At 53.2% G+C, this 26,270-nt stretch overlaps 1 protein-coding gene across 3 annotated transcripts in view; it reads right to left on the reverse strand.

The window, feature by feature from the left end:
• The window catches only part of LOC109910205 (neuroligin-3), a 472,163-nt gene that overhangs the window by 9,138 nt on the left and 436,755 nt on the right, over window positions 1-26,270 (reverse strand). For all 3 annotated transcript variants that reach the window (XM_031797643.1, XM_031797642.1, XM_031797641.1), the window contains 2 exons: window positions 23,031-23,296; window positions 22,353-22,876 (listed from right to left, as the gene is read on the reverse strand). In XM_031797643.1, the coding sequence (XP_031653503.1) occupies window positions 22,353-22,876; window positions 23,031-23,296 (790 nt within the window). The remainder of the gene's footprint in view (window positions 1-22,352; window positions 22,877-23,030; window positions 23,297-26,270) is intronic.

Below are 26,270 nucleotides of genomic sequence, written 5' to 3' on the forward strand. Positions count from 1 at the left end.
GTGTTGCTCTGTAATGATGGGCCTGTCTGAACTGTGGGGAGCTCAGGTCCCAACCTTTCCTCTGGTTGTGGTGCTTGGTTTAAACCAATGATTTATATATACATTGGATGGCTGATTGGGAGCGCTGTGTTGAAGCCACCGCACCACGATCTTGGCACTCTCTCACCATTGTAAAAATATTTTAGAAGCTAAAGAAATGCATTTATTAACATCCACAATCATTTTGGCTGTGTGCCTAGGCTGGGTGTGGTGACTGGGTGTGGTGGCTGGGTGTGGTGACTGGGTGTGGTGGCTGGGTGTGGTGGCTGGGTGCCTTGGCTGGGTGTGATGGCTGGGTGCCTTGGCTGGGTGTGGTGGCTGGGTGTGGTGACTGGGTGCCTTGGCTGGGTGTGGTGGCTGGGTGCCTTGGCTGGGTGTGGTGGCTGGGTGCCTTGGCTGGGTGTGGTGGCTGGGTGCCTTGGCTGGGTGTGGTGGCTGGGTGTGGTGGCTGGGTGCCTTGGCTGGGTGTGGTGGCTAGGTGCCTTGGCTGGGTGTGGTGGCTTGGTGTGGTGGCTGGAAGTGGTGGCTGGGTGTGGTGGCTGGAAGTGGTGGCTGGGTGTGGTGGCTGGGTGTGGTGACTGGGTGTGGTGGCTGGGTGCCTTGGCTGGGTGTGTTGGCTGGGTGCCTTGGCTGGGTGCCTTGGCTGGGTGTGGTGGCTGGGTGTGGTGGCTGGAAGTGGTGGCTGGGTGTGGGTGGCTGGGTGTGGTGGCTGGGTGCCTTGACTGGGTGCCTAGGCTGGGTGTGGTGGCTGGGGTGTGGTGGCTGGGTGTGGTGGCTGGGTGTGGTGACTGGGTGTGGTGGCTGGGTGCCTTGGCTGGGTGTGATGGCTGGGTGGCCTTGGCTGGGTGTGGTGGCTGGGTGTGGTGGCTGGAAGTGGTGGCTGGGTGTGGTGGCTGGGTGCCTTGGCTGGGTGTGGTGGCTGGGTGTGGTGGCTGGGTGTGGTGGCAGGGTGTGATGGCTGGGTGTTGTGGCTGGGTGTGGTGGCTGGGGTGTGGTGACTGGGTGTGGTGGCTGGGGTGTGGTGGCTGGGTTTGGTGGCTGGGTGTGATGGCTGGGTGTTGTGGCTGGGGTGTGGTGGCTGGGTGTGGTGACTGGGTGTGGTGACTGGGGTGTGGTGGCTGGGTGTGGTGGCTGGGTGTGGTGGCTGGGTGTGATGGCTGGGTGTTGTGGCTGGGTGTGGTGGCTGGGTGTGGTGACTGGGTGTGGTGGCTGGTGTGGTGGCTGGAAGTGGTGGCTGGGTGTGGTGGCTGGGTGTGGTGGCTGGGTGCCTTGGCTGGGTGTGGTGGCTGGGTGTGGGTGGCTGGGTGTGGTGACTAGGTGTGGTGGCTGGGTGTGGTGGCTTGGTGTGGTGACTGGGTGTGGTGGCTGGGTGCCTTGGCTGGGTGTGGTGGCTGGGTGCCTTGGCTGGGTGCTTTGGCTGGGTGTGGTGGCTGGGTGCCTTGGCAGGGGTGTGGTGGCTGGGTGTGGTGGCTGGGTGCCTTTGCTGGGTGCCTTGGTTGGGTGTGGTTGCTGGGTGTGGTGGCTGGGTGTGGTGGCTGGGTGTGGTGGCTGGGTGCCTTGACTGGGTGCCTTGGCTGGGTGTGGTGGCTGGGTGTGGTGACTGGGTGTGGTGGCTGGGTGTGGTGACTGGGTGTGTTGGCTGGGTGTGGTGGCTGGGTGCCTTGGCTGGGTGTGGTGGCTGGGTGTGGTGGCTGGGTGTGGTGGCTGGAAGTGGTGGCTGGGTGTGGTGGCTGGGTGCCTTGACTGGGTGCTTTGGCTGGGTGTGGTGGCTGGGTGTGGTGGCTGGGTGCCTTGGCTGGGTGTGGTGGCTGGGTGTGGTGACTGGGTGTGGTGGCTTGGTGTGGTGACTGGGTGTGGTGGCTGGGTGCCTTGGCTGGGTGTGGTGGCTGGGTGCCTTGGCTGGGTGCCTTGCTGGGTGTGGTGGCTGGGTGTCTTTGCTGGGTGCCTTGGTTGGGTGTGGTGGCTGGGTGTGGTGGCTGGGTGTGGTGGCTGGGTGTGGTGGCTGGGTGCCTTGACTGGGTGCCTTGGCTGGGTGTGGTGGCTGGGTGTGGTGACTGGGTGTGGTGGCTGGGTGCCTTGGCTGGGTGTGTTGGCTGGGTGCCTTGGCTGGGTGCCTTGGCTGGGTGTGGTGGCTGGGTGTGGTGGCTGGGTGTGGTGGCTGGAAGTGGTGGCTGGGTGCCTTGGCTGGGTGCCTTGGCTGGGTGTGGTGGATGGGTGTGGTGGCTGGGTGTGGTGGCTGGGTGTGATGGCTGGGTGTTGTGGCTGGTTGTGGTGGCTGGGTGTGGTGACTGGGTGTGGTGGATGGGTGTGGTGGCTGGGTGTGGTGGCTGGGTGTGATGGCTGGGTGTTGTGGCTGGGTGTGGTGGCTGGGTGTGGTGACTGGGTGTGGTGGCTGGGTGTGGTGGCTGGGTGTGTTGGCTGGGTGTGGTGGCTGGGTGCCTTGGCTGGTTGTGGTGGCTGGGTGTGGTGACTGGGTGTGGTGGATGGGTGTGGTGGCTGGGTGTGGTGGCTGGGTGTGATGGCTGGGTGTTGTGGCTGGGTGTGGTGGCTGGGTGTGGTGACTGGGTGTGGTGGCTGGGTGTGGTGGCTGGGTGTGTTGGCTGGGTGTGGTGGCTGGGTGCCTTGGCTGGGTGTGGTGGCTGGGTGTGGTGGCTGGGTGTGGTGCCTGGAAGTGGTGGCTGGGGTGTGGTGGCTGGGTGCCTTGACTGGGTGCTTTGGCTGGGTGTGGTGGCTGGGTGCCTTGGCTGGGTGTGGTGGCTGGGTGCCTTGGCTGGGTGTGGTGGCTGGGTGTGGTGACTGGGTGTGGTGGCTGGGTGCCTTGACTGGGTGCTTTGGCTGGGTGTGGTGGCTGGGTGCCTTGGCTGGGTGTGGTGGCTGGGTGCCTTGGCTGGGTGTGGTGGCTGGGTGTGGTGACTGGGTGTGGTGGCTTGGTGTGGTGACTGGGTGTGGTGGCTGGGTGCCTTGGCTGGGTGTGGTGGCTGGGTGCCTTGGCTGGGTGCTTTGGCTGGGTGTGGTGGCTGGGTGCCTTGGCTGGGTGTGGTGGCTGGGTGTCTTTGCTGGGTGCCTTGGTTGGGTGTGGTGGCTGGGTGTGGTGGCTGGGTGTGGTGGCTGGGTGCCTTGACTGGGTGCCTTGGCTGGGTGTGGTGGCTGGGTGTGGTGACTGGGTGTGGTGGCTGGGTGTGGTGACTGGGTGTGGTGGCTGGGTGTGGTGGCTGGGTGCCTTGGCTGGGTGTGGTGGCTGGGTGCCTTGGCTGGGTGTGGTGGCTGGTGTGGTGGCTGGGTGTGGTGGCTGGAGGTGGTGGCTGGGTGTGGTGGCTGGGTGTGGTGGCTGGGTGCCTTGACTGGGTGCCTAGGCTGGGTGTGGTGGCTGGGTGTGGTGGCTGGGTGCCAAGGCTGGGTGTGTTGGCTGGGTGCCTTGGCTGGGTGCCTTGGCTGGGTGTGGTGGCTGGGTGTGGTGGCTGGGTGTGGTGGCTGGAAGTGGTGGCTGGGTGTGGTGGCTGGGTGCCTTGGCTGGGTGTGGTGGCTGGGTGTGGTGGCTGGGTGTGATGGATGGGTGTTGTGGCTGGGTATGGTGGCTGGGTGTGGTGACTGGTTGTGGTGGCTGGGTGTGGAGGCTGGGTGTGGTGGCTGGGTGTGTTGGCTGGGTGTGGTGGCTGGGTGCCTTGGCTGGGTGTGGTGGCTGGGTGTGGTGGCTGGGTGTGGTGGCTGGAAGTGGTGGCTGGGTGTGGTGGCTGGGTGTGGTGGCTGGGTGCCTTGGCTGGGTGTGGTGGCTGGGTGTGGTGGCTGGGTGTGGTGACTGGGTGTGGTGGCTGGGTGCCTTGGCTGGGTGTGTTGGCTGGGTGCCTTGGCTGGGTGCCTTGGCTGGGTGTGGTGGCTGGGTGTGGTGGCTGGGTGTGGTGGCTTGGTGTGGTGACTGGGTGTGGTGGCTGGGTGCCTTGGCTGGGTGTGGTGGCTGGGTGCCTTGGCTGGGTGCTTTGGCTGGGTGTGGTGGCTGGGTGCCTTGGCTGGGTGTGGTGGCTGGGTGCCTTTGCTGAGTGCCTTGGTTGGGTGTGGTGGTTGGGTGTGGTGGCTGGGTGTGGTGCCTGGGTGCCTTGACTGGGTGCCTTGGCTGGGTGTGGTGGCTGGGTGTGGTGACTGGGTGTGGTGGCTGGGTGTGGTGGCTGGGTGTGGTGGCTGGGTGTGGTGGCTGGGTGTGGTGGCTGGGTGTGGTGGCTGGGTGTGGTGGCTGGGTGTGGTGGCTGGGTGTGTGTGTGTGTGTGCGTGTGTGTGGCTGGGTGTGGTGGCTGGGTGTGGTGGCTGGGTGTGGTGGCTGGGTGTGGTGGCTGGGTGTGTGTGTGTGCGTGCGTGTGTGTGGCTGTGTTCAGAGAGAGAAAGCAGAGGACTGCAGGATTATTACATCGTATAATCTAGCAGCATACTGTGATGTTTTCATACAGCTGGGCCACTAAGGTCTGTCTGTATACATTCTCTCTGTCTGTGTATATATATTCTCTGTGTGTGTACGTGTGTGTGATGTTTTCATATGTTCAGTGGTCTAAGACCTCTTCGATAAACCATAAACCTCCTTCCTCTCCTCTCCAGTTCCTCTCATTACTACCTCCTAAACCCTAATGATCTTGTGTGTGTAAAAGGTTTAGTGTGCTCTGTGTAGATATACTGTAAACGCTGCAGCAAATGTGAGAGGAGGCATTCACACAGAGTGAGGGATATTCATATATTCCTCTATTCCTACACTAACCATCCTCCCATCTATTCCTCTATTCCTACACTAACCATCCTCCCATCTATCCCTACACTAACCATCCTCCCATCTATTCATATACTAACCATCCTCCCATCTATTCATATACTAAAAAACCTCCCATCTATTCCCCTATTCATACACAAACCATCCTCCCATCTATTCATACACTAACCATCCTCCCATCTATTCCATATCCCTATACTAACCATCCTCCCATCTATTCCCCTATTCCTACACTAACCATCCTCCCATCTATTCATACACAAACCATCCTCCCATCTATTCATACACTAACCATCCTCCCATCTATTCCATATCCCTATACTAACCATCCTCCCATCTATTCCCCTATTCCTACACAAACCATCCTCCCATCTATTCCATATCCCTATACTAACCATCCTCCCATCTATTCCTCTATTACAACACTAACCATCCTCCCATCTATTCCTCTATCCCTATACTAACCATCCTCCCATCTATTCCTATACTAACCATCCTCCCATCGATTCCTCTATCCCTACACTAACCATCCTCCCATCTATTCCTATACTAACCATCCTCCCATCTATCCCTACACTAACCACCCTCCCATCTATCCCTATACTAACCATCCTCCCATCTATCCCTATACTAACCATCCTCCCATCTATCCCTACACTAACCATCCTCCCATCTATCCCTATACTAACCATCCTCCCATCTATTCATACACTAACCATCCTCCCATCTATTCCTATACTAACCATCCTCCCATCTATTCCTCTATCCCTACACTAACCATCCTCCCATCTATTCCTATACTAACCATCCTCCATCTATCCCTACACTAACCATCCTCCCATCTATCCCTATACTAACCATCCTCCCATCTATCCCTACACTAACCATCCTCCCATCTATTCCCTATCCCTATACTAACCATCCTCCCATCTATCCCTACACTAACCATCCTCCCATCTATTCCTATACTAACCATCCTCCCATCTATCCCTATACTAACCATCCTCCCATCTATCCCTACACTAACCATCCTCCCATCTATTCCCTATCCCTATACTAACCATCCTCCCATCTATTCCCTATCCCTATACTAACCATCCTCCCATCTATCCCTACACTAACCATCCTCCCATCCTCCCATCTATCCCTATACTAACCATCCTCCCATCCTCCCATCTATCCCTATACTAACCATCCTCCCATCTATCCCTACACTAACCATCCTCCCATCTATTCCTCTATCCCTATACTAACCATCCTCCCATCTATCCCTACACTAACCATCCTCCCATCTATTCCTCTATCCCTATACTAACCATCCTCCCATCTATCCCTATACTAACCATCCTCCCATCCTCCCATCTATCCCTATACTAACCATCCTCCCATCTATCCCTACACTAACCATCCTCCCATCCTCCCATCTATCCCTATACTAACCATCCTCCCATCCTCCCATCTATCCCTATACTAACCATCCTCCCATCTATCCCTACACTAACCATCCTCCCATCTATTCCTCTATCCCTATACTAACCATCCTCCCATCTATCCCTACACTAACCATCCTCCCATCTATCCCTACACTAACCATCCTCCCATCCTCCCATCCTCCCATCTATCCCTATACTAACCATCCTCCCATCCTCCCATCCTCCCATCTATCCCTATACTAACCATCCTCCCATCTATCCCTATACTAACCATCCTCCCATCTATCCCTACACTAACCATCCTCCCATCTATTCCCTATCCCTATACTAACCATCCTCCCATCTATCCCTACACTAACCATCCTCCCATCCTCCCATCTATCCCTATACTAACCATCCTCCCATCTATCCCTACACTAACCATCCTCCCATCTATCCCTACACTAACCACCCTCCCATCTATCCCTACACTAACCATCCTCCCATCTATTCCTCTATCCCTATACTAACCATCCTCCCATCTATCCCTACACTAACCATCCTCCCATCTATTCCTCTATCCCTACACTAACCATCCTCCCATCTATCCCTACACTAACCATCCTCCCATCTATCGCTACACTAACCATCCTCCCATCTATTCCTCTATCCCTACACTAACCATCCTCCCATCTATCCCTACACTAACCATCCTCCCATCTATCCCTACACTAACCATCCTCCCATCTATCCCTATAGTAACCATCCTCCATTCGATGGGACAGGTAGACAAAGGAGGACATAATTAATGTAATTGTCTTTTTCTTTTTTATGAGATGCACCTCCTCCTCTGTTCCATCGCTGTGTAATTTGAAGCGCTTGAGTGATTATAGAACCTAGCCGTCATTAAATGTGAGAAGACACGGTCAGAAAGCCTGGGGCAGAGAGGAGGAAGAAAGACACTTCTTTATTTTCACTACAAGGCCCCTTTTGAGTTCCTGTCCTAGATTTATTCTACCTCCATAATGGCATCCTATTCCATATCTAGTGCACTAATTTTGACCAGGGCCCATAGGGCTTTGGTCAAAAGTAGTGCACTATATAGCGAAAAGGGTGCCATTTGGAACTTTCACCTAAGACAAGAGTTCAATCAGAGGGATATATGTTCACTTCAGCTTCTATGCCAGTCGAGTCAAGGCCTATTTCTCCAGGCGTTGTTGTCAGTGTTGTGTGACCAATGTACCCCTCTGTCTATCTACTTAGCAGGTAGCACAGAGTCCCAAATGGCATCCTATTCCATTTTGTATAGTGCACTACTTTTTAACAGGGCCCATAGGGTTTTGGTTAAAAGTTGTGCACTATATAGGGAATAGGGTGCCATTTGGGACACACTCCACAAAGTACAAAACACACCTCATTGGAATTCATGTTCAGACACAAGATTTTCATAGTCTCTCCTTGTTACATTTTTAAAATGCATGTTGTTTGCTTTTTGCAATGCATGCTCTGAAGGACCTGAAATCAGGCAGTGTTCACCCTTCACAGACAGACCTGATATCAGGCAGCATTCACCCTTCACAGACAGACCTGATATCAGGCAGCATTCACCCTTCACAGACAGACCTGAAATCAGGCAGCGTTTACCCTTCACAGACAGACCTGATATCAGGCAGCATTCACCCTTCACAGACAGACCTGATATCAGGCAGCATTCACCCTTCACAGACAGACCTGATATCAGGCAGCTTTTACACTTCACAGACAGACAGGCCTTGTAATTGTGTGAGTGTGTTTGCATGGATGTGTGTTCGAGAAGCCAGGGGCTGTGATTGGCGTGTGGATCATATCTGAATGCAGACTTGGGTTCGGCGGGCTAATTGACGGCGAGGCGGTGTGACTTTGTGGCCTGCTGGGGTGTTGGAGGACACAGCTGGTCACTGTCCCCTCCTCATTATGGAGGCTATTGATTGGTTGCATTAGTTGAGTGACAGCTAACATATGTCTTGACATTAGAGCCCCCTCACTCGCCGGCTCACCTGCCCCCTCTCTCTCTCTTCTCCCCTCTCTCTCTCTTCTCCCCCCTCTCTCTCTCTTCTCCCCTCTCTCTCTCTTCTCCCCTCTCTCTCTCTTCTCCCCTCTCTCTCTTCTCCCCCCTCTCTCTCTCTTCTCCCCCTCTCTCTCTCTTCTCCCCTCTCTCTCTCTTCTCCCCCTCTCTCTCTCTTCTCCCCTCTCTCTCTCTTCTCCCCTCTCTCTCTCTTCTCCCCTCACTCCCATTCCACCTTTCTCACAACCCTTATTACCATTCCGCCTGCACCACGGTAGACAACAGTAAATAACAACAACAACATGTAAGGTTATAAATCACAGATCTTTTAATGGGATAGTTCATATTAAAGACGTGTGTTTCTAGTCTCCTTCTAAGGTAAGAAAACAACTATCTAAATACGTACTATCACTGAACTATCGCTTAAATGTCTTAATAGAGGCTAAGGTAAATGTGCACCATTTACCATGGTGACTAAAAAAACAATCAATCTTAATGTGTTTAACTAAGCCAGAGTATGTTTCTACACCATAGACCTAGTGCCTCTTGGATTCCTTGAGAATGTTAAACAAGTATGCAGTTGGGTTTCCTAAGTGGAGAGTTGAATCACCTCCCTCCACTACATTCTCAGAGTTCCCTTGAAAGACAACAAATTAGAGGAGACAGGAAAGAGGGACCTGCGAGAGAGAGAGAAGAGAGAAAGAGAGAGAGAGATGGATAGAGAGAGAGGGAGAGAGAGATAGAGAGAGATGAATAGAGTGAGAGAGAGGAATAGAGAGAGATAGGGAGAGAGAGAAGAGAAAGAGAGAGCGAGATGGATAGAGAGAGAGAGAGAGAGAGAGAGAGAGGAATAGAGAGAGAGAGAGAGAGGAATAGAGAGAGAGAGGAATAGAGAGAGATCTATGCTCAATAGTGTTGTGATTACTAACTACCTAGCCAGTCCTTGCACAACGTGAGCTGCATGTCAAACGCACACGCACGCGGGCGCACACACACACACACACACACACACACACACACACACACACACAAACACACACACACACACACACATACACACACACAGCGTGAGCTGCATGTCCCACAGACACAATAATCACAGACACAGTAAGAAGTAATCACCAGCCCCAGGCAGACAACACAGGAAGTAGGAAGTAATCACCAGGCTCAGACAGACAACACAGGAAGTAGGAACACACATCTTTGATGTTGTAATGTAATTATAATAGTAAGTACATATTTGATTTAATAATGTTTGGGCTTTTGTGACTGTCTGTATAGATATGGGTGGTATGGGAAGATAGGAACGGGGGTGACTATGGGTTTGTTTAGAGAGGTGGGGGTTAGGGTGGTTTGACAATATGTTCTGGAGGAAGTGTATTGTAACGTGTCACATATTCAAGTCATTAAAAATAAATATGTTATTGTTGAAGCAGAATAAAAGACACTACAGGATGAGCCTGGCGTGTAAAGATTCAGTTGCATCCACCCCCACACGGATAACAAACCAATCTCTAAGAGGATCTGTCAGTCAGCCTCTCTGCCTCTCCCCCTATCCCCCCTCTCTCCCCCTATCCCCCCTCCCTCTCTCTCCCCCTACCCCCCCTCTCTCCCCCTATCCCCCCTCCCTCTCTCTCTCCCCCTATCCCCCCTTCCTCTCTCTCTCCCCCTATCCCCCCTCCCTCTCTCTCTCTCCCCCTCTCCCTCTCCCCCTATCCCCCCTCCCTCTCTTCCCCTATCCCCCCTCACTCTCTCTCTCTCCCCCTATCCCCCCCTCTCTCTCCCCCTATCCCCCCTCTCTCTCCCCCCTTTCCCCACTCCCTCTCTCTCTCTATGGTAAAAAATTAGAAAAACCAGGCAGGGTTTTTCAGCATAAATGAATATGACAGATGGAAGCCTATGGAGGGGAGAAGGATGGTGAGAGGGGAGAGGCATGGAGGGAGAGAAGGGGGAGGAGGGAGAGACAAAGGAAAAGCTTTGGGGGTGAGTGATCCAGGCTGTTGACATGCAGGCTGGTGTCTTAACAAGGTATCACACATGTTACAGCATCCTCTTTAGAGACTGACACCCAGCGACAAGGCCAGGAAGAGAGACTGACACCCAGAGACAGGGCCAGGAAGAGAGACTGACACCCAGCGACAGGGCCAGGATGAGTGACTGACACCCAGAGACAGGGTCAGGATGAGAGACTGACACCCAGAGACAGGGCCAGGAAGAGAGACTGACACCCAGCGACAGGGCCAGGATGAGTGACTGACACCCAGAGACAGGGCCAGGATGAGAGACTGACACCCGGCGACAGGGCCAGGAAGAGAGACTGACACCCAGAGACAGGGCCAGGGAGAGAGACTGACACCCAGCGACAGGGCCAGGAAGAGAGACTGACACCCAGAGACAGGGCCAGGAAGAGAGACTGACACCCAGAGACAGGGCCAGGAAGAGAGACTGACACCCAGCTACATGGCCAGGAAGAGAGACTGACACCCAGAGACAAGGGCCAGGAAGAGAGACTGACACCCAGAGACAGGGCCAGGAAGAGAGACTGACACCCAGAGACAAGGGCAAGGAAGAGAGACTGACACCCAGCGACAGGGCCAGGAAGAGAGACTGACACCCAGAGACAGGACCAGGAAGAGATACTGACACCCAGCTACAGGGCCAGGAAGAGAGACTGACACCCAGTGACAGGGCCAGGAAGAGAGACTGACACCCAGCTACAGGGCCAGGAAGAGAGACTGACACCCAGCGACAGGGCCAGGAAGAGAGACTGACACCCAGCGAAAGGGCCAGGAAGAGAGACTGACACCCAGCGACAGGGCCAGGAAGAGAGACCGACACCCAGCGACAGGGCCAGGAAGAGACTGACACCCAGAGACAAGGCCAGGAAGAGAGACTGACACCCAGCGACAGGGCCAGGAAAAGACTGACACCCAGCGACAGGGCCAGGAAGAGAGACTGACACCCAGCTACAGGGCCAGGAAGAGAGACTGACACCCAGCGACAGGGCCAGGAAGAGAGACTGACACCCAGCGACAGGGCCAGGAAGAGAGACTGACACCCAGCGACAGGGCCAGGAAGAGAGACCGACACCCAGCGACAGGGCTAGGAAGAGACTGACACCCAGAGACAAGGCCAGGAAGAGAGACTGACACCCAGCGACAGGGCCAGGAAAAGACTGACACCCAGCGACAGGGCCAGGAAGAGACTGATACCCAGAGACAAGGCCAGGAAGAGAGACTGACACCCAGCTACAGGGCCAGGAAGAGAGACTGACACCCAGCTACAGGGCCAGGATGAGAGACTGACACCCAGCTACAGGGCCAGGAAGAGAGACATGTCACAGCATCCTCTTTAGAGACCGACACCCAGTGGTTACAATATCTACACTAAGTATTACAATCTGTGGTGAAAATGGTATTTGTGTTTCTCTGCTCTCTACATCCCCTGTAGGCCACATGGCTTCAATGGTACAGGCCTTTCCATGTGTATGTATGTGTGGTGCAGTCAGAGGGTCAGTAACAGCTGTGTAGTCAGAGGGACAGTAACAGCTGTGTAGTCAGAGGGTCAGTAACAGCTGTGTAGTCAGAGGGTCAGTAACAGCTGTGTAGTCAGAGGGTCAGTAACAGCTGTGTAGTCAGAGGGTCAGTAACAGCTGTGTAGTCAGAGGGTCAGTAACAGCTGTGTAGTCAGAGGGACAGTAACAGCTGTGTAGTCAGAGGGTCAGTAACAGCTGTGTAGTCAGAGGGACAGTAACAGCTGTGTAGTCAGAGGGTCAGTAACAGCTGTGTAGTCAGAGGGTCAGTAACAGCTGTGTAGTCAGAGGGTCAGTAACAGCTGTGTAGTCAGGGGGTCAGTAACAGCTGTGTAGTCAGAGGGACAGTAACAGCTGTGTAGTCAGAGGGTCAGTACAGCTGTGTAGTCAGAGGGTCAGTAACAGCTGTGTAGTCAGAGGGTCAGTAACAGCTGTGTATCCAGCTGGTCCTGGGGCTGAGTTCACTCACCTGTTCTACTAACACACTGAAGCCTCAGTCCCCTCATCCAGCTGGTCCTGGGGCTGAGTTCCCTAACCTGTTCTACTAACACACTGAAGCCTCAGTCCCCTCATCCAGCTGGTCCTGGGGCTGAGTTCCCTAACCTGTTCTACTAACACACTGAAGCCTCAGTCCCTTCATCCAGCTGGTCCTGGGGCTGAGTTCCCTAACCTGTTCTACTAACACACTGAAGCCTCAGTCCCCTCATCCAGCTGGTCCTGGGGCTGAGTTCACTAACCTGTTCTACTAACACACTGAAGCCTCAGGACCAGAACATCCAATCAATCAGAATAAAACAAATTACAACACAGTCACAAAACAAAACTACATTACTTATTGGGAAACACAAACACAAAGCAAAATGCAGTGCTATCTGGCACTAAATCGACAGCACACCGTGACAAACTATTTCACCATGGTTACGAGTCAAAACCTTAGAAAAACCTTGACAATGTACAGGCTCAGTGAGCACAGCCTTGCCACTGAAAAGGGTAGACACAGGAAAACCTGGCTCCCTGTAGAGGAAAGGCTGTGCAACCACTGCACCACAGCAGAACCTGAGACAGAGCTGCATTTCCTGACAAAATGTCAAAAATATAAAACAATTATTGTCATTTCCCAAAAATGTGAAACCCTTATTCAAAGTTTGAAAGACCTCTCTGACGAGAATAGGATACCCGTCCTGTTGGGAGAGGACGCAGAGAGCTGTGGGATGGCAGCGCACTACATTGCTGCCTGCCATAAGAGGAGGGACAGTGTCTGACAGACCAACCAACCTGCACATGTACTCTATGCTTACTGTTATCGTTCAATGCATGTGTGTTACTGTAATTGAATGATGCCAATGTGCTTTTATCAATTGAAAGCCCTTAATCTATTTTATGAGAATTTGTAAGATTTCTTGTTTGCATAAAATAGACGCAGACCAGTCTTTCAATAATAGGTAATATAATTTATTCTCGGAGCGCGCTACCACTTAAACATACGCAGCAGTTTATATACAGATCATTACGTCATTTCACTGCTTTAACAGAATCCCCTCCTCTCGACCGGGACAAAGTAAGGGGAAAAGTTCTTACTAACACACTCCCAGATAACTTTTGACCCCTCAACATTATCGATCACCACTGAACTGACAGTTTTAATTAACAGAAAATCTAGGAATGCACTCACTGCCTTATCTAAAAACCCCAGAGCTAAGTTTCAGTAGGGTCAACCATAGGCTAACGACCTTATGTGTTTACACAGTCCACAACCCATTTGTTCCTGCCCAGTTGGAATGGTTTTATTACTCCTTTCTCCTGTCCCACAATTTCTTCTTATGAACTCATATTGTTAATCAGATATAATATAACAGAGTATAAGTTTACTTACAGTTCCATTTAAAATGATTTGTTCAGTCATATTATTCAGAATTTCCTAACAATGTGTCACAGCTTGATCTGTTTCACCTGTCTTTGTGTTTGTCTCCACCCCCCTCCAGGTGTCGCCCATCTTCCCCATTATCCCCTGGGTATTTATACCTGTCTTTTCTGTTTGTCTGTTGCCAGTTCACTTTGTTAGTTTGATCATTACCATTACCATGACCCTAACCTGACCCTGACCATTACCATGACCCTAACCTGACCCTGACCATTACCATGACCTTAACCTGACCCTGACCCTGACCATTACCATGACCCTAACCTGACCCTGACCATTACCATGACCTTAACCTGACCCTGACCATTATCATGACCCTAACCTGACCCTGACCCTGACCTGACCTGACATTACCATGACCCTAACCTGACCCTGACCCTGGCCATTCTCATGACCCTAACCTGACCCTGACCCTGAGCCTGACCCTGAGCCCGCCTGTCATCCTGTACCTTTGACCCACTACTCTGGATTGCCGACCTCTGTCTGCCCTCTGTAGACCTCTGTCTACCCTGAGCCTGACCCTGAGCCTGAGCCTGACCCTGAGCCTGACTCTGACCCTGACCCTGAGTCTGACCCTGAGCCTGACCCTGACTCTGACCCTGAGCCTGACCCTGACCCTGACTCTGACCCTGACCCTGAGCCTGACTCTGACCATGACCCGGACTCTGACTCTGACCCTGAGCCTGACTCTGACCCTGAGCCTGACTCTGACCCTGACCCTGAGCCTGACCCTGAGGCTGACTCTGACCCTGACCCTGACCCTGACTCTGACCCTGAGCCTGACCCTGACTCTGACCCTGAGCCTGACCCTGACTCTGTCCCTGACTCTGACTCTGACCCTGACTCTGACTCTGACCCTGACTCTGACCCTGAGCCTGACTCTGACTCCGAGCCTGACTCTGACCCTGAGTCTGACCCTGAGCCTGACCTTGAGCCTGACTCTGACTCTGACCCTGACTCTGACCCTGACTCTGACTCTGACCCTGACTCTGATTCTGACCCTGAGCCTGACCCTGAGCCTGACTCTGACCCTGAGCCTGACCCTGAGGCTGACTCTGACCCTGAGCCTGACTCTGACCCTGAGCCTGACCCTGACTCTGTCCCTGACTCTGACCCTGAGCCTGACTCTGACCCTGACTCTGACCCTGAGTCTGACCCTGAGCCTGACCCTGACTCTGAGCCTGAGCCTGACCCTGACTCTGAGCCTGACCCTGACTCTGACTCTGACCCTGAGCCTGACCCGGAGCCTGACCCTGAGCCTGACTCTGACTCCGACCCTGAGCCTGACCCTGAGCCTGACCCTGACTCTGACCCTGACTCTGATCCTGAGCCTGACCCTGATCCTGAGCCTGACCCTGAGCCTGACCCTGAGCCTGACTCTGACCCTGAGCCTGACCCTGACTCTGACCCTGACCCTGACCCTGGCCCTGAGCCTGACCCTGACTCTGACCCTGACCTTGAGCCTGATTCCGGTGCCTCTCTGGATTATTGACCCTTGTCTGCCCTGACCTGTCGTTTGTCTTTTCTGTTTGTCTGTTGCCAGTTCACTTCGTTAGTTTGATCATTACCATTACCATGACCCTAACCTGACCCTGACCATTACCATGACCTTAACCTGACCCTGACCCTGACCATTACCATGACCCTAACCTGACCCTGACCATTACCATGACCTTAACCTGACCCTGACTCTGACTCTGACCCTGAGCCTGACCCGGAGCCTGACCCTGAGCCTGACTCTGACTCTGACCCTGAGCCTGACCCTGACTCTGACCCTGACTCTGACCCTGAGCCAGACTCTGACTCTGATCCTGAGCCTGACCCTGAGCCTGACCCTGACCCTGAGCCTGACCCTGAGCCTGACTCTGACCCTGAGCCTGACCCTGACTCTGACCCTGAGCCTGACCCTGGCCCTGAGCCTGACCCTGACTCTGACCCTGACCCTGAGCGTGATTCCGGTGCCTCTCTGGATTATTGACCCTTGTCTGCCCTGACCTGTCGTTTGTCTTTTCTGTTTGTCTGTTGCCAGTTCACTTTGTTAGTTTGATCATTACCATTACCATGACCCTAACCTGACCCTGACCATTACCATGACCTTAACCTGACCCTGACCCTGACCATTACCATGACCCTAACCTGACCCTGACCATAACCATGACCTTAACATGACCCTGACCATTATCATGACCCTAACCTGACCCTGACACTGACCTGACCTGACCATTACCATGACCCTAACCTGACCCTGACCCTGGCCATTCTCATGACCCTAACCTGACCCTGACCCTGAGCCTGACCCTGAGCCCGCCTGTCATCCTGTACCTTTGGCCCTGAGCCTGACCCTGACTCTGACCCTGACCCTGAGCCTGATTCCGGTGCCTCTCTGGATTATTGACCCTTGTCTGCCCTGACCTGTCGTTTGTCTGCCCTGACCTGTCGTTTGCCTGCCCTGACCTGTCGTTTGTCTGCCCTTACCTGTCGTTTGCCTGCCCTGACCTGTCGTTTGCCTGCCCTGACCTGTCGTTTGCCTGCCCTGACCTGTCGTTTGTCTGCCCTGACCTGTCGTTTGCCTGCCCTGACCTGTCGTTTGTCTGCCCTGACCTGTCGTTTGCCTGCCCTGACCTGTCGTTTGTCTGCCCTTACCTGTCGTTTGTCTGCCCTTACCTGTCGTTTGCCTGCCCTGACCTGTCGTTTGCCTGCCCTGACCTGTCGTTTGCCTGCCCCTGTTTAAAGAAAACACTTAAGTTATTTCAACACTGTCATACCTGATCTGGGTCATACCTGACCTGGGTCATACCTTACCTGGTCCATACCTGACCTGGGCCATACCTGATCTGGGCCATACCTGATCTGGGCCATACCTGATCTGGGCCATACCTGACCTGGGCCATACCTGACCTGGGCCATACCTGATCTGGGCCATACCTGACCTGGGCCATACCTGACCTGGGCCATACCTGACCTGGGTCATACCTGACCTGGGCCATACCTGACCTGGGTCATACCTGACCTGGGCCATACCTGACCTGGGCCATACCTGACCTGGGTCATACCTGACCTGGGCCATACCTGACCTGGGCCATACCTGATCTGGGCCATACCTGACCTGGGCCATACCTGACCTGGGCCATACCTGACCTGGGCCATACCTGACCTGGGCCACACCTGACCTGGGCCATACCTGACCTGGGCCATACCTGATCTGGGCCATACCTGATCTGGGCCATACCTGACCTGGGCCATAACTGACCTGGGTCATACCTGACCTGGGTCATACCTGACCTGGGCCATACCTCACCTGGGCCATACCTCACCTGGGCCATACCTTATCTGGGCCATACCTGACCTGGGCCATACCTGACCTGGGCCATACCTGACCTGGGTCATACCTGATCTGGGTCATACCTGACCTGGGCCATACCTGACCTGGGCCATACCTGACCTGGGCCACACCTGACCTGGGCCACACCTGACCTGGGCCATACCTGACCTGGGCCATACCTGACCTGGGTCATACCTGATCTGGGCCATACCTGATCTGGGCCATACCTGACCTGGGCCATACCTGACCTGGGCCATACCTGACCTGGGCCATACCTGACCTGGGCCACACCTGATCTGGGCCATACCTGACCTGGGCCATACCTGACCTGAGCCATACCTGACCTGGGCCACACCTGACCTGGGTCATACCTGACCTGGGCCATACCTGACCTGGGCCATACCTGACCTGGGCCACACCTGACCTGGGCCATATCTGACCTGGGCCACACCTGACCTGGGCCATATCTGACCTGGGCCATATCTGACCTGGGCCATACCTGACCTGGGCCACACCTGACCTGGGCCACACCTGACCTGGGTCATACCTGACCTGGGCCATACCTGACCTGGGCCACACCTGACCTGGGCCATACCTGACCTGGGCCATACCTGACCTGGGTCATACCTGACCTGGGTCATACCTGACCTGGGCCATACCTGATCTGGGCCATACCTGACCTGGGCCACACCTGACCTGGGCCATACCTGACCTGGGTCATACCTGACCTGGGCCATACCTGACCTGGGCCATACCTGATCTGGGCCATACCTGATCTGGGCCATACCTGACCTGGGCCATACCTGACCTGGGCCATACCTGACCTGGGTCATACCTGACCTGGGCCATACCTGACCTGGGCCACACCTGACCTGGGCCATACCTGATCTGGGCCATACCTGATCTGGGCCATACCTGACCTGGGCCATACCTGACCTGGGCCATACCTGACCTGGGCCATACCTGACCTGGGCCATACCTGACCTGGGCCATACCTGACCTGGGTCATACCTGACCTGGGCCATACCTCACCTGGGCCATACCTCACCTGGGCCATACCTGACCTGGGCCATACCTGACCTGGGTCATACCTGATCTGGGTCATACCTGACCTGGGCCATACCTGACCTGGGCCACACCTGACCTGGGCCACACCTGACCTGGGCCATACCTGACCTGGGCCATACCTGACCTGGGCCATATCTGACCTGGGCCACACCTGACCTGGGCCATATCTGACCTGGGCCATACCTGACCTGGGCCATATCTGACCTGGGCCATACCTGTCCTGGGCCATACCTGACCTGGGCCATACCTGACCTGGGCCATATCTGACCTGGGCCACACCTGACCTGGGCCACACCTGACCTGGGCCATATCTGACCTGGGCCATATCTGACCTGGGCCATACCTGACCTGGGCCACACCTGACCTGGGCCATATCTGACCTGGGCCACACCTGACCTGGGCCACACCTGACCTGGGCCATATCTGACCTGGGCCACACCTGACCTGGGCCATATCTGACCTGGGCCATACCTGACCTGGGCCATATCTGACCTGGGCCATACCTGACCTGGGCCATACCTGACCTGGGCCATACCTGACCTGGGCCATATCTGACCTGGGCCATATCTGACCTGGGCCATACCTGACCTGGGCCATACCTCACCTGGGCCATACCTCACCTGGGCCATACCTGACCTGGGCCATACCTGACCTGGGTCATACCTGACCTGGGCCATACCTGACCTGGGCCATACCTGACCTGGGTCATACCTGACCTGGGCCATATCTGACCTGGGCCACACCTGACCTGGGCCACACCTGACCTGGGCCATACCTGACCTGGGCCACACCTGACCTGGGCCATATCTGACCTGGGCCATACCTGACCTGGGCCATATCTGACCTGGGCCATATCTGACCTGGGCCATATCTGACCTGGGCCATACCTGAACCTTGGTTATTGATGTTACTGTTGTCCCGTTTTAATATTGTAAATATCCAAAGTAAGCTTTGACAATATGTACATTGTTACGTCATGTCAATAAAGTTAATTTAATTGAGTCAGTAACAGTCTGTTGTCAGAGACCTTTCAGGATCTTTGAGAAGCAGCAGAGTCCATCTAGAGTGTCTACAGCTATCAGTTCAGACCCTGTTGTCCTCAGATCATCATGTCTGTTAGTCAGTTCAGACCCTGTTCTCCTCAGAGACAGATCAACATGTCTGTTAGTCAGTTCAGACCCTGTTCTCCTCAGAGACAGATCACCATGCCCAGTGGGTCAATGCCTGACACACACACATGAACACACACAGACACAGACAACAAGACGTCTGCATGAACGCACACATGCACACACCCACACGGACGGACCAGTACATCACTGTAGAAAGGAGAGAGGAGAGAGGAGAAGAGAGCAGAGAGCAGAGAGGAGAGCAGAGAGGAGAGGAGAGGAGAGAGGAGAGGAGAGCAGAGGAGAGCAGAGAGCAGAGAGGAGAGAGGAGAGAGGAGAGAGGAGAGCAGAGAGGAGAGCAGAGGAGAGCAGAGAGCAGAGAGGAGAGAGGAGAGCAGAGAGAGGAGAGTCGAGAGGAGAGCAGAGAGGAGAGCAGAGAGAGGAGAGAGGAGAGTCGAGAGGAGAGCAGAGAGGAGAGCAGAGAGGAGAGCAGAGAGGAGAGGAGAGAGGAGAGAGGAGAGGAGAGGAGAGGAGAGGAGAGGAGAGGAGAGGAGAGGAGAGGAGAGAGCAGAGAGCAGAGAGCAGAGAGCAGAGAGCAGAGAGCTGAGAGCAGAGAGCAGAGAGGAGAGAGGAGAGAGGAGAGAGGAGATCAGAGAGGAGAGAGCAGAGGAGAGCAGAGAGCAGAGAGGAGAGAGGAGAGCAGAGCAGAGAGAGGAGAGAAGAGAGAGCAGAGCAGAGGAGAGAGGAGAGAGGAGAGCAGAGAGAGGAGAGAGGAGAGGAGAGAGGAGAGGAGAGAGCAGAGAGCAGAGAGGAGAGAGGAGAGGAGAGAGCAGAGCTGAAAGGAGAGCAGAGAGGAGAGGAGAGAAGAGGAGAGAGTAGAGCAGAGCAGAGCAGAGCAGAGAGACTGGTAAATACCAGGAAGCATTGGATGAATACAGCCCGTCCACCCATCCTTCCTCCAGATCAATATGTATCTGGTAATGGGCATTGTCAACTTACATTTCAGATATCACAACTGACTACCAGTAGGAGGCAACCAAATGGAGCTGCTTTGTGTTGTGTGTGTGTGTGTGTGTGTGCATGTGTGTGTGTGTGTGTGTGTGTGTGGGGGGGGGGGGGGGATCCACAGGGGCAGAGCTTCTCGACTGACTGCGTGGAGAGGAGCAGAGGATCAATACCGCCGTGTGTGTGTGTGCATGTATGTGTATAGACATCCCAGACACCCCAGATACCCCAGATATCCCAGACATCCCAGACATCCCACACACCCCAGACATCCCAGACACCCCAGACATCCCAGATACCCCAGACACTCCAGATACCCCAGACAGCCCAGACACCACATACACCCCAGATACCACAGACACCACAGACAACCCAGATACCCCAGACATCCCAGATACCCCAGACACCACAGACACCCCAGACACCACAGACACCACAGATACCCCAGACATCCCAGATACCCCAGACATCCCAGATACCCCCGATACCCCAGACACCCCAGATACCCCAGACATCCCAGATACCCCAGACATCCCAGATACCCCAGACATCCCAGATACCCCAGACACTCCAGATACCCCAGACAGCCCAGACACCACATACACCCCAGATACCACAGACACCACAGACAACCCAGATACCCCAGACATCCCAGATACCCCAGACACCACAGACACCCCAGACACCACAGACACCACAGATACCCCAGACATCCCAGATACCCCAGACATCCCAGATACCCCCGATACCCCAGACACCCCAGATACCCCAGACATCCCAGATACCCCAGACATCCCAGATACCCCCGATACCCCAGACATCCCAGATACCCCAGACATCCCAGATACCACAGATACCCCAGACACCCCAGATACCCCAGATACCCCAGACACCACAGACACCCCAGATACCCCAGACATCCCAGACATCCCAGACACCCCAGACAGGGAGGTAGGTTCTCACACTGAAAGACACACACACATTGTACTTTCAATCTTCAGCTTGTCAGCTGTCTAGTGAGAGATCCAGCCTGGCCCTGCCAAACACGTCTCTGTTGAATAACACCTACCCTCGTTCTACCTCCTTCAGCGACACCTCCTACATGGTGGCCATATTAACGACTCTGATAGAGTCAGTGAGACATAATACTAAACAGAGGCAGAAGTTTGTTGATTACATAGAACCCTCTATTTCTAATCGGATCTCAAACTAGTTACGCTTCTTTTTATATTCTTCCCCTCTATTCAGGGACTGATTTAGACCTGGGACACCAGGTGGATGATTCCCCTCTAATCAGGGACTGATTTAGACCTGGGACAACAGGTGGATGATTCCCCTCTATTCAGGGACTGATTTAGACCTGGGACACCAGGTGGATGACTCCCCTCTAATTAGGGACTGATTTAGACCTGGGACACCAGGTGGATGACTCCCCTCTATTCAGGGACTGATTTAGACCTGGGACACCAGGTGGATGACTCCCCTCTAATCAGGGACTGGTTTAGACCTGGGACACCAGGTGGATGATTCCCCTCTAGTCAGGGACTGATTTAGACCTGGGACACCAGGTGGATGATTCCCCTCTAGTCAGGGACTAATTTAGACCTGGGACACCAGGTGGATGATTCCCCTCTAGTCAGGGACTAATTTAGACCTGGGACACCAGGTGGATGATTCCCCTCTAGTCAGGGACTAATTTAGACCTGGGACACCAGGTGGATGATTCCCCTCTAGTCAGGGACTGATTTAGACCTGGGACAACAGGTAGATGATTCCCCTCTAGTCAGGGACTAATTTAGACCTGGGACACCAGGTGGATGATTCCCCTCTAGTCAGGGACTAATTTAGACCTGGGACACCAGGTGGATGATTCCCCTCTAGTCAGGGACTGATTTAGACCTGGGACAACAGGTAGATGATTCCCCTCTAGTCAGGGACTAATTTAGACCTGGGACACCAGGTGGATGATTCCCCTCTAGTCAGGGACTGATTTAGACCTGGGACAACAGGTAGATGATTCCCCTCTAGTCAGGGACTGATTTAGACCTGGGACAACAGGTAGATGCCATTAATTATCAAGTAGAACAGAAAACCAGAAGCAGTCCAGACCCCGTAGGTTAAGATGTTAAAATACTAAAGCAGGACAAATTTACCCGGTCTTGGCGAAGTTGGTCCAGTATGTCATCACCACGGCGCTGAGCATGATGTCGTTCTTGGAGAAGTTACAGGGGAACAGGTCTGTAGGTCCGATCATGGGGATCCCGAACACGTAGGGAACCTCGTCCCCGTGGGCTGCGTCCGACCAGGCCGGCTTCATCAGACTCTGGCAGTGGTGGTAGAAGGCGTAGAAGTATGTCGGCGAGCCGTAACGGGCGTGGAGGTCCGCAGTCACCACCGACGGCTCCACCCACTGGTGGTCGGTGAACAGGGCGACCAGCGTCTTGCGTCGTGTCTCTGGGTTTTCACGGTCCGCCCAGTCCGTGTACATGAACTTGATGGTTTCTCTCAGAGTGTCTTTGCCTTCTGGGTAACCGTAGAGGCTGTCAACGAAGTCCGACACTGAGAAGTCAAAGTCGTTGCCGGAGATGCCGTCCTCTGAGTCGACCACGTTGTCAACAAAGCGAAGCCCCTCCCCCTGGTTGATTCCCAGCATGATGTCATAATTCAGGAACTCTCCCTGTGTGGAAATAACAACGTGTTGAAAATGCATAATTTTCTTTGACTGTTGACTTAATTACCATTATGGGCATGTTTGTGTGTGTATGTTATTTCATAAACAAGGTCAAATAAGAAACAAACAAAGCAACAAAACTATCCCAGAGGTCTCCCACCTGCTCCATGAGGATCTCTGGATCATCAGGTATGACGTCTCCGTCTATAACCGGTCCGAAGGCCACATGGTACCGTGCTGGCTGAATGTCCTGCTCAACCAGCTCCCTGGCACTCTTCTTCCTCAGACAGTCCACCATGTCCAGGGTATCCAGAACGTTACAGCCCACCTTCTCAGACAGCAGACGGGTGTACTTCACAGGCTGGTAGTTGACCGCCCAGCTGGACAGGGCAGAGCCACTCTGGATGATGGCACGGTGGAACAGACCTGGAGAGAGGATGACAGAGAGAGAGAGAGAGAGAGAGAGAGAGAGAGAGAGAGAGAGAGAGAGAGAGAGAGAGAGAGAGAGAGAGAGAACAGTGGTTATGTTCTCTGTACGCTATGAAAGAAACTGGAGAAGAATGAAGCTGGAGACATACAGAATACATACAGAAGTGGCACCTATACGGAAACATATAGACAGATAATGAGCTCATGAATCCTTCCTGTCGACCCAACCCAGATAGATAAAACATCTCAGTGTCATATGTGTAGTAACGAGAGGACAGACAGACAGACAGGCAGACAGACAGACAGACAGACAGGCAGACAGACAGGCAGACAGACAGACAGGCAGACAGGCAGACAGACAGACAGGCAGACAGACAGGCAGGCAGACAGACAGACAGGCAGACAGGCAGACAGACAGACAGGCAGACAGACAGACAGACAGACAGACAGACAGACAGACAGACAGACAGACAGACAGACAGACAGACAGACAGACAGACAGACAGACAGACAGACAGACAGACAGACAGACAGACAGGCAGGCAGACAGACAGACAGACAGACCGAGATGACAGACAGACAGACAGACCGAGATGACAGACCGAGATGACAGAAATAAGTGTGTGTGTGTGTGTGTGTGTGTGACAGAAACATTCATCTCTATAACCTAGTAATCTGCTCTACTGGCAGGGGTTGATACCCAAATGGCACCCTATTCCCTATTACAAGAGCTGATCAAAAGTAGGGTACTATATAGGGACCAGGGTATAATTTGGGAATCAGTATGTGTGTCTGGCAGAACCAGCTGCTAGACAGGACATCTATACACCTCATGAAACTGGACTCATATGCACAGTAATAATTCGCTGGCTGTCAAACATCCCTGAATAATAACGTACCCATGGAGATGCTCGCTGAGCTGTTCCTCTGTTCCTCTGTTTTATCCAGCGTGACAGGCTGAGATGTCGAGGTTACACAAGTCAACCCACCCAGTTTATTGGTTATAGTTATATTTTCTTGACCTGTGACCTTCGCTGAGTCACAGAACTAGCTACCTAAGAAGTCATGAGTATTAACACTTTCACTTTTCATATTTCTCACATAATACCTCAGTCTGCCAACTCAGGTGGGATATGTGTGTGTGTGGTATGTGTGTGCAGTGTGTTTGTGTGTGGTATGTGTGTGCAGTGTGTTTGTGTGTGGTATGTGTGTGCAGTGTGTTTGTGTGTGTGTATGTGTTTGTGTGTGTGTGTGTGTGAGAGAGTGTGTGAGAGTGTGTGCAGTGTGTGGTATGTGTGTGTGTGTGTGTGTGTGCGGTATGTCTATGTTTGTATGATGTATGTGTGTGTGTGTGCGTGTGTAGGTGTGTGTGTAGGTGTGGTGTATGTGTGTGTGTGCGTGTGTAGGTGTGTGTGTAGGTGTGTGTACAGGTGTGTGTGTGTGTAGGTGTGTGTGTATGTGTGTGTGTGGGTGTGTGTGTAGGTGTGTGTGTATGTGTGTGTGTAGGTGTGTGTGTGTGTGTGTGTGTGTGTGTGTGTGTGTGTGTGTGTGTGTGTGTGTGTGTGTGTGTGTGTGTGTGTGTGTGTGTGTGTAGGTGTGGTGTATGTGTGTGTGTGTGTGTGTAGGTGTGTTGTGTGTGTGTGTGTGTGTGTAGGTGTGTATGTGTAGGTGTGGTGTGTGTGTGTGTGTAGGTGTGTATGTGTAGGTGTGTGTACAGTTAAAGTCGGAGGTACACCTTAGCCACAATTACTGACATTTAATCCTAGTAAAAAATCCCTGTTCTAGGTCAGTTAGGATCACCACTTTATTTTAAGAATGTGAAATGTCAGAATAATAGTGGAGATAATGATTTATTTCAGCTTTTATTTCTTTCATTACATTCCCAGTGGGTAGATGTCCTAACCGACTTGCCAAAACTATAGTTTGTTAACAAGAATTTGTGGAGTGGTTGAAAAATGTGTTTTAATGACTCCAACCTAAGTGTATGTAAACTTCCAACTTCAACTGTACAGTCGTGGCCAAAAGTTTTGAGAATGACACAAATATTCATTTCCACAAAGTTTGCTGCTTCAGTGTCTTTAGATATTTTTGTCAGATGTTACTATGGAATACTGAAGTATAATTACAAGCATTTCATAAGTGTCAAAGGCTTTTATTGACAATTACATGAAGTTGATGCCAAGAGTCAATATTTGCAGTGTTGACCCTTCTTTTTCAAGACCTCTGCAATCCGCCCTGGCATGCGGTCAAATAACTTCTGGGCCACATCCTGACTGATGGCAGCCCATTCTTGCATAACCAATGCTTGGAGTTTGTCAGAATTTGTGTTTTTTTTTGTTTGTCCACCCACCTCTTGAGGATTGGCCACAAGTTCTCAATGGGATTAAGGTCTGGGGAGTTTCCTGGCCATGGACCCAAAATATTGATGTTTTGTTCCCCGAGCCACTTAGTTATCACTTTTGCCTTATGGCAAGGTGCTCCATCATCCTGGAAAAGACATTGTTCGTCACCAAACTGTTCCTGGGTGGTTGGGAGAAGTTGCTCTCGGAGGATGTGTTGGTACCATTCTTTATTCATGGCTGTGTTCTTAGGCAAAATTGTGAGTGAGCCCACTCCCTTGGCTGAGAAGCAACCCCACACATGAATGTCTCAGGATGCTTCACTGTTGGCATGACACAGGATTAATGGTAGCACTCACCTTGTCTTCTCCAGACAAGCTTTTTTCTGAATGCCCCAAACAATCAAAAAAGGGATTCATCAGAGAAAATGACTTTACCCCAGTCCTCAGCAGTCCAATCCCTGTACCTTTGGCAGAATATCAGTCTGTCCCTGATGTTTTTCCTGGAGAGATGTGGCTTCTTTGCTGCCCTTCTTGACACCAGGCCATCCTCCAAAAGTCTTTGCCTCACTGTGCGTGCAGATGCACTCACACCTGCCTGCTGCCGTTCCTGAGCAAGCTCTGTACTGGTGG

Source organism: Oncorhynchus kisutch, linkage group LG19 (assembly GCF_002021735.2).
Source record: "Oncorhynchus kisutch isolate 150728-3 linkage group LG19, Okis_V2, whole genome shotgun sequence".
Classification (NCBI taxonomy): domain Eukaryota; kingdom Metazoa; phylum Chordata; class Actinopteri; order Salmoniformes; family Salmonidae; genus Oncorhynchus; species Oncorhynchus kisutch.